This window comes from Muntiacus reevesi, chromosome 18 (assembly GCF_963930625.1).
Source record: "Muntiacus reevesi chromosome 18, mMunRee1.1, whole genome shotgun sequence".
Lineage (NCBI taxonomy): Eukaryota > Metazoa > Chordata > Mammalia > Artiodactyla > Cervidae > Muntiacus > Muntiacus reevesi.
Genome location: NC_089266.1, coordinates 8,906,455 through 8,920,211, shown reverse-complemented (window position 1 = coordinate 8,920,211; position 13,757 = coordinate 8,906,455). Strand labels below are relative to the sequence as shown.

Genomic DNA, 13,757 nt, shown 5'->3' with positions numbered 1-13,757 from the left:
GCACGCGTACTATTCGTATAGTGTATTTCAACACTTGGTCAGGCCCAGCCTGTGCTATTTGACACACAGGTTCGGTTGGAAACTCAGGACCACCACCTCACAGGCAGTTTATTTATTAATTTTTTTAGGCAGTTAATTTTGAGTGCAACCAGTAATAATGGAGAGCCTGAGAAAACTTTAGACCTTGGCGCTGCTAATATTTATTAATGAATTACCTAGCAGCACTGTTATTTATAATTCAAAAAAGCATTTTTCCCCCCGTTGTTTAGAAGGATGTTAATAATCATTATGTTCTGTTCTGAGGCTGGTTATAGTTAGTACAGTTACTGATAAATTGTACCCAAAGGAGCAGTATTTCAGAGAAGATAAAAGGAGAAGATAAAAACCCAGTAGGGTTTGGAGTCAGCAATGAAAATACTCATCAGAACAGTAATAGAAAATAATAACTCTGTAAAGTGGCGGGACAATGTAATTCATGATCACTGTACAATCATAAGCAATTTGTTACTATTTCAAGAGAAAACAATTACAGTGACAACAGAACACTGTCGGCCGGCACTGAATCAAGTTGTAGAAACGTCTCAAAATGTTAAAAAAAAAAAAAAAAAGGAAATGGATAATTCAGAGCAGTAATTTTGACTTTAAAATGATAATGATAAGAAACCATTATTTCTTTTTCAAGATCATAATTTCAAAACAACCATGGACCGCAGCCTTTTGGGCCCTTCTGACCAGTGTCTTGTAAATTCACAAAGCGTGAGAGCATGAGAGAGAAAATGTCCTTTTTGAAAACTATGCTGTCTTTAAATATTCATTTACGTGAAATCCATCTCTTACCGTGGCTCTGCGGTGAGAGCTCCGAGGCAAGCACGCTGGGGTCAGACGCCCAGGCTCCCTCGAGGCCTGTCCTCGCACTATGTCTCGGCCAAGAGCAAGCCACGTCAAGTCACGCTGTCAGCCATGGCTTCTTCATTGTCAACTAACACCTGCCCTGTTCGATCACGAAGTTCAAATGAGATGACGTAAACTCTACTTGGAAAACTACAAATGCCAGGCAAAAGTGGAGCACGTGTCTGCGCCTACAATTACACGTGAGCGTCCAACAGCAACAACAGCTTACAAGGAACCACAGCCAACCTCTAGCAGGCACGAGCTCTGTGCAGGCACCGAGCCCTGGCCCTGTGGGCCTCATGACAGCTCTGCAGGTGTGAAAACTCACCCCTCACCCTTCTCACGGTGAGCATGAGACACCTGAGGCTTAAAGAGATGAAGGGCCCTGCCCCAAATTAGACGGAGCCGGCGACTGCGAGGCCCGCGTGTGTGCTCCCCAGCACTGGGCGGTCCCCGAGCACGTCAAGCACCAAGCGAGGCGGCTCCGAGCGGCTTCCCTTCTGCCGGCCCGCCAGCACGGGGCAGAGACGCCCAGGGTACCGTGAGAACCACATGCGCTCCTGCTCACACCCCTCAGGACAACCAGCGCCAATTCCGGACTTGGAGAATAAAAAGGAAATCTTTCACACACTACTAATCAAAGAGAGAAGAAGAAAGAATATATCTCCGTTTATTGTAATAGTTGGCAAAGAGAAAGTAGAAGCTTTAAAGAAATTCAGTATCCTTTGGTTGTTTATGCAAACTGGATCAACATTATTGGCTTAATCCTTGATTGGTGGAAGTCAAATCAGAAGGAAAACCATAAAGCATTGTTTAGAAAGCTAATATAATATATATGTTTTAAAAATTATTTTCTTTTAATTGGAGGATAACTGCTTTACCAATTGTGTTGGTGTCTGCCATGTACCAACTTGACAGCCACAGTCGCCCACAGGGGACACACTCACCCTACAGGGACATGCGTATGTCCCCTGCCTCTCGAGCCTCCCTCCCATCTCCCCCTCCACCCCACCTCTAGGTTGTCACAGAGCGCCAGGTTTGAGCTCCCTGTATCAAACAGCACATTTCCAAATTTTACATATGGTAATGTGTATATTTCAATGCTCAACATCTCATTGTTAGGGAAATGCAAATCAAAACTACAATGAGGCATCACCTCACACCCTTCAGGATGGTTATCATCAAAAAATCTACAAACAACAAATGCCGGAGAAGGTATGGAGAAAAGGGAATCCTCTTGCACTGTTGGTAGGAACGCAAACTGATACAGCCACTCTGGAGAAGAGTAGGGAGATTCATTAAAAAAAACCAGAAATAAAACTACCGTATGACCCAAACCCACTACTGGGTATATTCCCTTAGGAAGCCATAACTGAAAAAGACACATGTACCCTACTAAAACATTCTGTAGGCATTTTAGATTAAGCATATGCTAACTAAATGCAGATGTAAAACCAGTGATAAGTAACGAATTTCACAGTGAATAGTAAAAAATAGATTCAAAGGCAGGGTTAGATTCTTTGTGTTTAACCACCAATTTTTTAAAAAGTCATCATCATAAACTTTGGTACTGCCATAAAATTTACCCCCCAAAATAAAGTAAACTCACCTTTGGTTTTTTGATCAGCAGCCTGAAAAAAAAAAAAAAAAAAAAAAAAAACTTTAGGAGTAATGTGTAGGATGTACACATCCATATGAAAGTGTATAAGCAGACTTTAATATTAGAAACTTTAAAAACAAGTTTTTGCCCAGTTACTTCATTAAAATTTATTACTGGGAAAAAATGTATAATTGTCTACATGTTATTATGTGCCAATATTGACCCAAAGGCAAAACAATCTATCTGGAAGCTCATTTAAGCTCTATATTTTAATACAGACTAAAACATAAACAATTTTAACTATAAGGTACATTAAATCAGGCAAGAATAAAATAAACAATGTAATTTGTACCTAAAATTCAAGCCTGATGATAAGATTTACAGTATGACTTTAAATCGTAATATTTACTAGTAGAAGTTGTAAAAGAACACTTGCCAAAGCTGCAAATATTATTTCTAGCTTTTCTAACAAAATCAGTTAAATGGGCCTTACACATGGTTGTTTTGGACAGTTCAGTTTAAATAAAATAGCATGGCCATTCTTTACTACCAGTAAACACAAATCCTTCAAAACACAGCTCTAATACTTCTTTTAGAAGACATTTTGTGATTGTCACCCTTTATCTGTGTCACCAGCACTCTAGATCAAGCATACCGAATTTCAAAAGTAATAAACTGAACCTCTGTAACGTAATGGCTATGAAAACGCAGTGAGACAGAGGGACTACAGAAACAATGGACTAGGAACTCTAGCCAAACCTTTTTCTGAGCACCTTCCTTCTTTTTCTTTTCTTCCTGCTTTTTCTTTTTCTTTTCTTCCATCAAATGTTCCTCTTTTTGTGTTTCTTGTTCTTTCTCCCTATTAAAAATAAAGAAAAGTGGTATTAGCCTAATGTTCATTTTAAATCAATGATTTAAAATGAAAAAAAAAAAAAGCTGCCGAAAGTTGCAAGTCAAGCAGAGTTCCACGCATGGTACGAAGAAGGATGTTTTGAGAAGAGGCATTAGACATGGACATTCACCCCCCCGCCCCGATCCAGGGCTCCACTTCTCTTCAGTACCAGGGCACACAGCCATTTGTGGCGGCCATTCACTCGGCCCACATCTGTTGAACACCAACCTTCTATCAGGCAGCGGATGCAGCACTGGAGGACAAGATGGAGAAAAAGACATAGTCCCTACAGTCCAGCCCCAGACCAGGATTTCTGTCTCAGGGACCACTGTCATCACACCTTCCGGATTAAAAGTGCAGACTCCTGGGTCCTACTCTAGAACATCCAAGTCAGAGTTCTGGAGGCTACTCTTACGCACACCTTGTTTGTTCGACAGACCAATTGTTTTTTAAACAGAGCTCCCTACACAGCAAGGGGAGCAGCTGGAAGGGTACGCAGAACACAGCCCCGAGCAACTCCTGAAGAGTCGGGCGGCTTATGAACTACAGCTTAACGTCGCACAAGTGTCTGGCTGGCGCGGGGCGGGCTGCTGTCGGTTATCAACTCATCGCCTGTCAGCTCCAGATTCACCCTCCAGCACAGGCCACGCAATGATGGATGTGTTCCCTTAAGCCCTTCTTCCCTGTGAGTGCCAGGCAGAAGTTTCCCAGTGCAGGGCCCTAGAGGGATCTGCAGGAGCAAGGGGCTGGCCCGCTGTGAGGTCAGCATGTGGCCAGGACCCCTGGGGAGGACCCTGGCCACGGAGGGAGAAGGGGCAGTCTCCTAGCAACCCTGCAGCTGTGGCGTGATCCAGGGTCGGCTTCCAGTGACCCTGTCAGCACACACCCTGCGGGCCTCCCGCTGTTTGCCATGCTCCCACACCGGTCTCTATGGGCTTCTCCCCATGATGCAGCCATGGCCCTCCTGATGGGGATGCCACGTGCTCTGTGCCCGCGGCACTGACACTGCCCCTTTGTCTGCACACTGGTATGCCAGGCCATCAGCAGCGGTTCTAAAAGTTTTAAAAGCTCACACCGCCAAGGCTGCCCCCCACTCCAGTGTGTCTGTGTGATGGGCTACTGGCGGCAGCTCTCCCTGGCTGGAGGAGCGCTTCCTGCGACCACCAGCTGCCCACTGGCTGACCTGGGCGATGCTGGGAGCTGCTCTGCCATCCAGGGGGCTGCACTACCACTTCTTCAGTGGGTGTGAGCCCCAGCCTCGGGGAGGGGCCCCCTCCAGTTGGGCCTTCCTCAGGCTCTCTCCCTCAGCCCTAGCTAGCACACTGTTTTCTAGAGTTCCTCTCTTACCACAGTTTAATTGGGCTTCCCCTGGTGGCTCAGTGGTAAGGAATCTGCCTGCAATGCATGGAGCAGCAGAAGACATGGGTTCGATTCCTGGGTCAGAAGATTCCCTGGAGGTAGTGCATGGCAACCCACTCCAGTATTCTTGCCTGGAGAAGCCCGTGGACAGAGGAGCCTGGCGGGCTACAGTCCATGGGGTTGCAAAGAGCTGGACATGATTGAAGAAACTTAGCATGCACAATTTAATTAATTATCATAACAAACATCCCCTGTTGATATTGTCATGTAGTCTCTGCCTCCTCACTGGGCCCAGACTGACAGGTGGGAAGGAGGATTTAACAGAATAAGGAGAAGGAACAACACACACACAACAGCCTCAGCACAACACTGCTATCCACCCATCACTGTTGTTTAATTTCTTGATTTTGAAGTTTGTTTTTAACTTGCAAATGTGCTTACGACTACTGCACGCATAGGGGATCTCAACCTAGCATCAGTCTGTATATATCTGAATATCATCATAAGGAAAACAATTTAAATCAACTTGATGGGGGGGCACTTTGTCGTTGTGCTCAGCTATGTTCAGCTGCCTGTGACCCCATGAACTGTAGCCCACCAGTCTCCTCTGTCCATGGGGTTTCCTGGGCAAGAATACTGGATCCTGCATTTTTGCAGGCAGAGTCTTTACCACTAAGCCACCAGGGAAGCCCACTTAAGAGATCAGTCTTCCTTTAAAACAGTGGTTCTTGGCCTCTCATCAGAACCACCCGGGAAGCAGACTTCCCTCCAGAGGTTAAAAACCTGTCTCCTTAAGGCAAGGGCTGTGGGTTCGATCCCTGCTGGGGAAGGGGAATTAAGATCCCACCTGCTATGGGGCAACTAAGCCTATGAGCTGATGAAAACCCAGGGCAGCAAAAAAGAAAAAAAAAGCAACTTTTTTCGCAGAACGAACAACTGCCCCCCCGATCCCCAAACTTCCAATGCCAAGGCTGCGACCATTTTCAGTGAGATCAGGGAACAGAACTCAGTCATCAGGAGTTTTAAAAGCTTCCAGATGACTTCAATGCCCAGCCAAGGTTGAGAAACAACTTTTAGAAGGAGGTCAGTACATTTCTCAAGCTTGGGAAACGTTCATTATCTAAGGTAATACCTTCTAGGAATCTTTTCATGTTAAAAGGTGCAGAGACACTAAGAAATCTGTGTTTAAGTATTCTTACAAAGCACAGTCAAGCTCCGTGAATGGTGCACTGGTGCTGTAATCACCACGCTGTTGCCCCACGTCTAGGGAAAAAGGGAACAAATAAAAACTAGGAATGTCATGGCTGCTGAAGGAAAGTTACATGGCTCAAAATAGCTTGGAGTTAAAACTCCCCCTCTAGGTCCTCCCCACCATGCTATGCAAAACAAAGAACTCTCTCACCCAAAGGGGGGAAAAAAATGGACATTAAGGTTGGTTAAGCCCAGCTCCCAGCCAGTCCAGCCTCTGGCCTATCTCCAGGATTCCTTCTCCCAGCCATCTGAGAGAGAACTACTCGGAACAACCTTGGAGAACAGGCCGTCTTAAGACAGTGGCTTTCCACGTATATGCCTGTATACACCACTCTTCTCTCGGGTTAGTGCAGCACTCACTAACCTGACTGCTGCCCCTTCTCGCCTCATTAAAGGTGACCTGTTCCTGCAGAGCCGTCTCGGTCTTTTCCCGAACCTCGCCCTCTCTAACTCCTTTATCCTACAGCTGCCCCACCTGTGCGTGCTTCCTTAATCCACAGTGTAATGAAAGCCCTCAATTACCTTCTGAGATTAAACTTAATAAGGTAGGCAAGTAGAGCTACTTTTCAAAAAAGCTATTCTATAGAATATGGAATAAAAATGATTTTTGCTTAATTTTATTACTCTGAAAGTTAAATTAATTAGAACCACCTATTCCCCTAGCAGTACAGTTTAGGGGCTTCCCCTGTGGCTCAGCTGGTAAAGAATCTACCTGCAATTCGGGAGACCTGGGTTTGATCCCTGGGTTGGGAAGATCCCCTGGAGACGGGAAAAGCTACCCACTCCAGTATTCTTGCCTGGAGAATTCCACGGACTATACAGTTGCAGAGTCGGACATGACTGAGCGACTTTCACTTTCATAGTATTGAAATAAATGTTGGAAATAAACATCTCATGTAGCCCTGAGATACCTTACACTTTCCTGCCTGAAGTCATGTTTCTATGACTAAAGCATGATTCAAAAGTTTGAACTTTTAAGAAAATTTCATCTAATATTCCCCCTAACTAGCACTACTTTCTTCTATCTCCTGGTATATAATTTCTGCCATTTTTCATTAATAATTTTGTAAAAAGCATTGAATCTCATTTTTATTTATAAAGTAATACATGCTCATGAGAAAGCATAAAGAGTACAAAAGATACGTAACAAAAAGAGATTCTTCCTTCTCCAGGGTCCACAGGCTCTCTCCATGGAGATAACACACACTGAGTTTCTTTAAGAATATTCTCTATGTGACTGTATAGTCGTGTACCTTTAAAAATGCTTGGATCGTTGTATCTTGACTTATCAATCTGAGATGTTAACAGTTTAATGTCAACAGTGATGGAGGCAGATGCGGTTCTTCAGGACCCCACTCTTCTACCCCATCACTTGTTGTTCAGTAGCTGGGTCGTGTCCGACTCTTTGCGACCCCATGGACTGCAGCATGCCAGGCTTCTCTGTCCTTCACTGTCTCCTGGAGTTTGTTCTAGTTCAAGTCCATTAAGTCGGTCACTATTATGAATTAAATCAATGAGTGGCATTTGCTTTAAAAGCAGTGTGTTAATGTTCAATGCAGAGCTAGGTAGTATACTGTGCGGACATTTAACCTCCGGTGTAGCCGCTTTTCCCAGAGTTCCTAGTTGTTTTTCCTTTCCTCTTGCTCTATCCTCCCTACAAAAATTCTGTTTTTGTTTTTCACACATCCGCTCTCCTCCAGTTTAAAAACAGGAGCCCTCTCCTCAACCGCATTGCCCGAACTCCCTTCAGAGCCTTGGTCCAGCTCGCTCTGTGCTGGGAGCACTCTGCTAGAGTTTTCTAAGATCCTCCAGTCATTTCATTTTTTAAAAAATTTAAATTGTGGTAAAATATGCATAAAACCTGCCATCTTAAGCCATTTTTACACGTACAGTTCAGTAAAGTTACAGTCATATGGTTGTATGACCCATCTCCAGAACTCTTTCCATCTTGTAAAACTGAAACTCTGCCCATGAAATAACTCTCCACTACCCCCCACCCCTAGCCCTGGCAACCACCCGTTCTATTTTCCATTTTTATTAATTTGATTACCCTCAGTACCACACTGTGGTTTTGATTTGCATTTCCCTCCTGATAGTGGTGTCAAGCATCTTTTCACATGCTGCTTGGACCTTTGTATCTCTTTCTGGAGCCTACTTTCACTATGGCTTAACTGTTCCTTATATGTAACTCTGAATCACTGTGTCATTTCCATCAGCGCAGTGGGAAAGGAGGGGAAAACAGGCTACGCAGAAGGAACAGTGTGTGCAAACTCATCACTGCCCATCCATGAACACTGACCTGAACTTACTAACTCCGTCATCCTGTGACTTCCCTTGTCTTCCTCCTTGAATGATGCCCTCAATTATGCTACCGTTTTGTTTCACTGATGGCTTGGCTGAGCATAAATTCTAGGTTGAGAATCAAGTTTGAAGGCAGCACGCCCCTGCATTCCAGCATCTACTACCTATTTAAGAGACGTCTGATTTTGTTTTGCTTTTTAGTCCTTTCTAGGTGATTCCTCCCAAAGCTTCCTGTCACCCCCAGGATTCTGAAATTTCATGATGTGCACCCCAGTGTCTTTCTCCCCCATTATTTGTGCTTAGTATTTGGCTGATGTTTTCAATATAGAGGTGTTACTTTCGGTTCTCTGATTTATTTGAAAACATCTTCTGCTTTCTGAACAACATATTAAGTCTATTAGATGGATAATCATAATTTACCTTTATGTTTTCTACTCTTTTTTTTATTGTTGCTGTCAATTTTTTACGACTAGATCTTTCAAGTCCTTCTACTGAGTTTCCTATTTTATGATATTAAAATTTTACTTAACTTCCTTGTTTCTTAGTTCCCACAGCACTGTGTTCTTGTTTTACAGATGCAGGTCATTTTTAAGCTATCTGAGGAGATTAATAATTAGAGTTTATCTGAAGTTCTTCCAATTTTCTGCATTGTTTGTTTCCTTTCTGGATACCACCTCCCTTAGGTTCCCTTTGATGTGAATCTTTTCTCAATTGTCTGGTCATCTTTAGTTTGACCATTCAAGGTATCAAAAAACCAATTAGCACACAGGGAGCTCAACCTGGTGCTTGGTGACAACCTAGAGGGGTGGGATGGGGTGGGAGGAGGGGGGGAGGTTCAGGAGGGATGGGACTATGTGTACCTATGGCTGATTCATGGCGATGCATGGGGAACCTGGTGGGCTGCCATCTATGGGGTCGCACAGAGTCGGACACGACTGAAGCAACTTAGCAGCAGCAGCAGGGCAGAAACCAACCCAATACTGTAAAGCAATTATCCTCCAATTAAAAATAAATAAGTAAACCGATTCATTTTGTGTGTATGGGCTGGACTTGCTTCCTCATGGGCTTTGCTTTAGGAAGACTGGTTGGGGAGCTGGCTAGTTTGCTAAAGTAGCCTCACAAAACAAAACATGCAGCCTTTCCCCTGATCATAACGGGTGTTTTATTCAAATTATTAACTACTAGATCTTAAGCATCCAGAACTGCCAACACATTAGATGTCACTATTCTGCATTCTGACCATAACCTCCTACGCTTACTCCTGTTTCCACTACACCCATTCATTATCTTTACGGAAACCTACTGTTCCCCAACTTCCATTTCCTTGTAAGCTATTTTCATCTGTTCCTTTCCTAGAAAGCCTAAACCTTAAGATCATCTCATATGTTTACTACACAACTAGCATATGCTATTTACGGTGGTAGGTAGGCATCAGGGACAAACAGAAGGGCTGATTCATTTAACAAATACTTTTTGAACAATGGCATTATAAGCCCTCCGGGATCACAGCAGTGACAAGGAGGGGGTCATACACTTTTCAGGCTATTCATATAAATAATGCCTCAAACAAATGATGACGATTACAACGACATGCACACAATGCAATGAGCGCTGAGAAGTCCGCTGGGTGATACCCTCCTGCTCATGTCATCTACTAGAGCTAAGGCACCGCTTTCAATGAGCACCGTGTGCTTCCTCCTGTACTCTGCGCTCCAAGTACCTTGGTAGGACTGTCTTCTGTCTCTGTGGCACGGAGAAAAAAAAGCCTGTCATCATTCAGGACATTGCTGGTACCAATTTCTCATCCATAATCTCAGGTGAAAAAAATTTTTTTTTTAACACTTTTATTTATTTATTGCTGCATCGGGTCTTAGCTGTATCCTACAAGATCTTGCCTTGCGATGCTCGGACTCGATGGTTGCAGTGCACCCGCTGAGCTGTTCTGTGATGTGTGGGATCTTACTTCCCCAACCAGGGACTGAACTCGCATCCCCTGCATTGCAAGGTGGCCTCTTAGCTACGGGACCACTAGGGAAGTCCCTCAGGTGAACTTTATACTGGAAGAACATCTTTGATAAGTATACTTTCTTTCCCAGGGAAACTTTATTTCCTGAAATGACCAAGTAATATTCAATACATTTCTATCTACCTTTTGAGGCTAGTAAGAGATTATAAACTGTATTTTTTCTTTTTCCCCTGTGTGGAGAAGTTGTGAGGTGGATTTATAAGTCAAGCTGTATAGGAAATAAAGAGGGATGGCCAGGTTGGGAAAATTGCATTTTAAAATTTTGATTAAAAAATATTTGGCTGCACTGGGTCTCAGTTGTGGCACAAGGGATCTTTGTCTTGTTCCCTGAACAGGGATTGAACTTGAAGGCCACTGGACCACCAGGGAGGCTGCTTAAGTTAAATTTCAACTTAAAACTTTCATTTAAATATATACTGTTTTACACACAAGTGTAAATGTAATCTTGTGCATTTTTCCCAATATAAACTTCGCTTTTGTTTCTCATTTGCCTGGCACCCACTTACTCATTCTTTCTTCTCTCTCCACACCCAAGTCAGAGGTCCACTCTCCTCCACCTCCCTTCCAGATAACCCATGAAGCCACCGAGTTCATATTCTTCTGAGCCTTTCATCATGTTCATGTAATTATATGGAATCATATACATTTATGTATTTTTACAAAGGATTTTAACTGATCATTGTTTTGTAATACAGAGATCGTGTTATACAACTTTTTTTGCATCTTGTTTTCCTCATTCAACGTGTCTCTCTCTCTCCTCAACCGTTCTCCCAACTGACAGACCTGGTCTATTTAAGTGATGATATCTCATTATTACTTTATTTTGCATTTCTCTGGCTATTAGTGAGACTTAGCACTTCTTTTCCTTTCTTTTTAAGAAAAATTAGAAAAAATCTTTTATTTTTGGCTGCATCAGCCCTTAGCTGCAGCACAGGGGCTCTTCACTGCAGCACACAGGTTCTTAACTTTTCAGCATGTGTTTGAATACCTGCTATCTGTAAGACATACTCACTTACCCCCTTCTCGGCAGTATGAAGAGGATAAGATACATACAAAACAGCCTTAGACCTTGAAGGGGCATAGACTTTAACAGGAAAGTGACAGTGAGGTTGGAATTATCCTTAATACTCGACAGAGTATGGAAATAAAACAGAAAAATGGAGTAGACAGCTTATGCTTGAGATTCAAAGTCACAGAACCAGGTTCTAAAGTAGGTCACTGGGATAGGAGGTCAAGAACCTGGAGGCTCAAGTATGGGCTGGATTGCATAAAAAATCCCACACAGTTACTCAGCATGACCCCAAGACGTGGGGGGGAAAAGGGTACCACAGCTCTGACAAATATTAATAGGAGCAGAGGGTGGAAGGAAGGATTTTTATTTGAGGATCAAAGAATAATGCAGTCAGGGAGACTCTAAGGTCTCCTGCTGGGCACACCTTTGTATGATGCCCTCCCCACGAGTGTGGGAGGAACCTATGACTTGCTTCTCACCATTAGAATATGGCGAAGGTGACAGAATGCTGCTTCCTTGACTACATTATAAAGCCCCATCTGTTTAGCAGACTTGCTTTAGTCTCCCTTTCAGGGGTCAGCTTTGAAGAAACAGCTGGCATGAATCCTACTGCTGCAAGGAAATGAATTGTGCAACAGCCAGAGTGAGCGTGGAAGCCCACCTTTCCCCAGTCAACCCCTCCCTCCCATGAAAACCCAGCCCTGGCTTGACTGCTAACCCATGCTAAGCCTCCTGACCCTCAGAAATGGTGAAATAATAAATGTGCATTGTTTTCAGTTTGTGGTAGTCTGTTATGCAACATAAAAACCTAATTAGGTCATGCTTTAAGACTTTGGGGGCCAGTCAAAATGGAATAAGCCCACCACAGCCTCTCTGCCACTGATTACAACAAAAAACTGGATGAGGTACAATATAAATACGAAAGAAAACCAAACTATGAAAAGTAAACAAAAGCAAGTCAGCCAGGTAGAGGAGTCCAAACTCGGGGAGGTGGCTGTATGGGGGCGAGTTCCCCACTTCCCCTTCTTTCACTGCCTGATGGTTGTTATTTTGACCGAAGGTCGGCTCTGGTCACAGCACTGTGCTGTGGCGGCCCAGGCAGCTGACGCCAAAAGAACCTCATCTTTCTGAACAAAGAACTAGGAAAATGAGCTCCTGAGAGCTAGAGTGTGGCAGACCAGAGAGCCATCGGCTGGAGGAGGCCCTCAGATTCTGTCCATAAACCTTCAATTCTGGTTCACCCTCAAGTCCTGTATGTACGTGACAGACCCCAAACAGGCGCAAAGGTTTGGAAAACTGAACTACAACTTCAACTACACTTCCCGCTCCCCGCAAAGTCCTTAACTAAATAACCCAAGGGACACACGTGTGGCCCAGCCCAAGGCAGCATGGCATAGTGAAGGCTTGGGAAACTGATCGACCTTCGAATCACTGCCCACACAGGGTGAGACAGGCTTTGGTGGTCTGAACCTAACTGGCTTGACTGCCTGCTAAACAAAAACAAAATAAAGTAAGTTAACAACAACAACAAAATCAACAAGCTCCTGAGGAGTTTAATAGGACTCAAGGTTCATACAACATGTCCAGAAGGTCCAGGATAAAACTCAAAATTACTCTTCATACAAAGAACCAGGAAAATGTGGGCAAACTGTCAGGACAAAAGACCGGGGATGCTAACTCCCAGGTGACCTAGCTGTTGGAATTATCAAAGCCTTTAAAAGTTATTTTAATTACGCTCCAAGAGGCAAATAAAGGTAAATGCCCTGGAAACAAATGGGAGTATACATGTTCACAGCAGATAAACATAAACTACAAAACAGAACACTGTGGAAATTTTATTTATTTATTCACATATTTTTCACTTTTTGATTTGCAGGATCCTACTTCCCTGACCAGGGATCAAACCCTTGTCCTTGGCAGTGAACGCGCGGAGTCCTAACCACTGGACCGCCAGGGAATTCCCTCAAATGGAAATTTTAGAACTGAAAGACAGAATATCTGAATAAAAAACTTCACTAGATGAGCACAGTGAAAGAATGGATAAGAGGAAAGAATTTGTGAACTTAATTTGAGCACAAGAAATGATCTGATCTGAAGAACAGACAGAATAAATATAAGAAAGTGGATTCTCAAGGAGCTGTGGGATAATACCAAATGACCCAACACTCATGTCATTTGGGTTTCAGAGGCAGAGGAGAAAAACACTGGTGAAAAGTAGAGAAGAAAATAAATCTGAGAAAATAATGGTGGACAACGTCCCAAATTTGGTGATATATATAAATTTACAGATTCAAAAAGCTGTGTGGACTCCAAATGAGATAAGCTCAAAGAAAAACCACACTCCGACAAATCATAATATTTAGTACAAGCAGCCAGATTCAAAAGGATATGTGCTGCATAGTTCCATTTACATGACAAACTGAGA

At 43.5% G+C, this 13,757-nt stretch overlaps 1 protein-coding gene across 7 annotated transcripts in view; it reads right to left on the bottom strand.

Annotated features, from left to right (window-relative positions):
• The window catches only part of TNRC6C (trinucleotide repeat containing adaptor 6C), a 112,313-nt gene that overhangs the window by 71,339 nt on the left and 27,217 nt on the right, over window positions 1–13,757 (bottom strand). For all 7 annotated transcript variants that reach the window (XR_010659616.1, XM_065908711.1, XM_065908714.1 and 4 more), the window contains exons 2-3: window positions 3,251–3,350; window positions 2,501–2,522 (exon numbers count right to left, since the gene is read on the bottom strand). Coding sequence is in view for 6 of the 7 variants with exons in the window: in XM_065908711.1 (XP_065764783.1) it covers window positions 2,501–2,522; window positions 3,251–3,313 (85 nt within the window). In the remaining variant the exon portion in view is untranslated. The remainder of the gene's footprint in view (window positions 1–2,500; window positions 2,523–3,250; window positions 3,351–13,757) is intronic.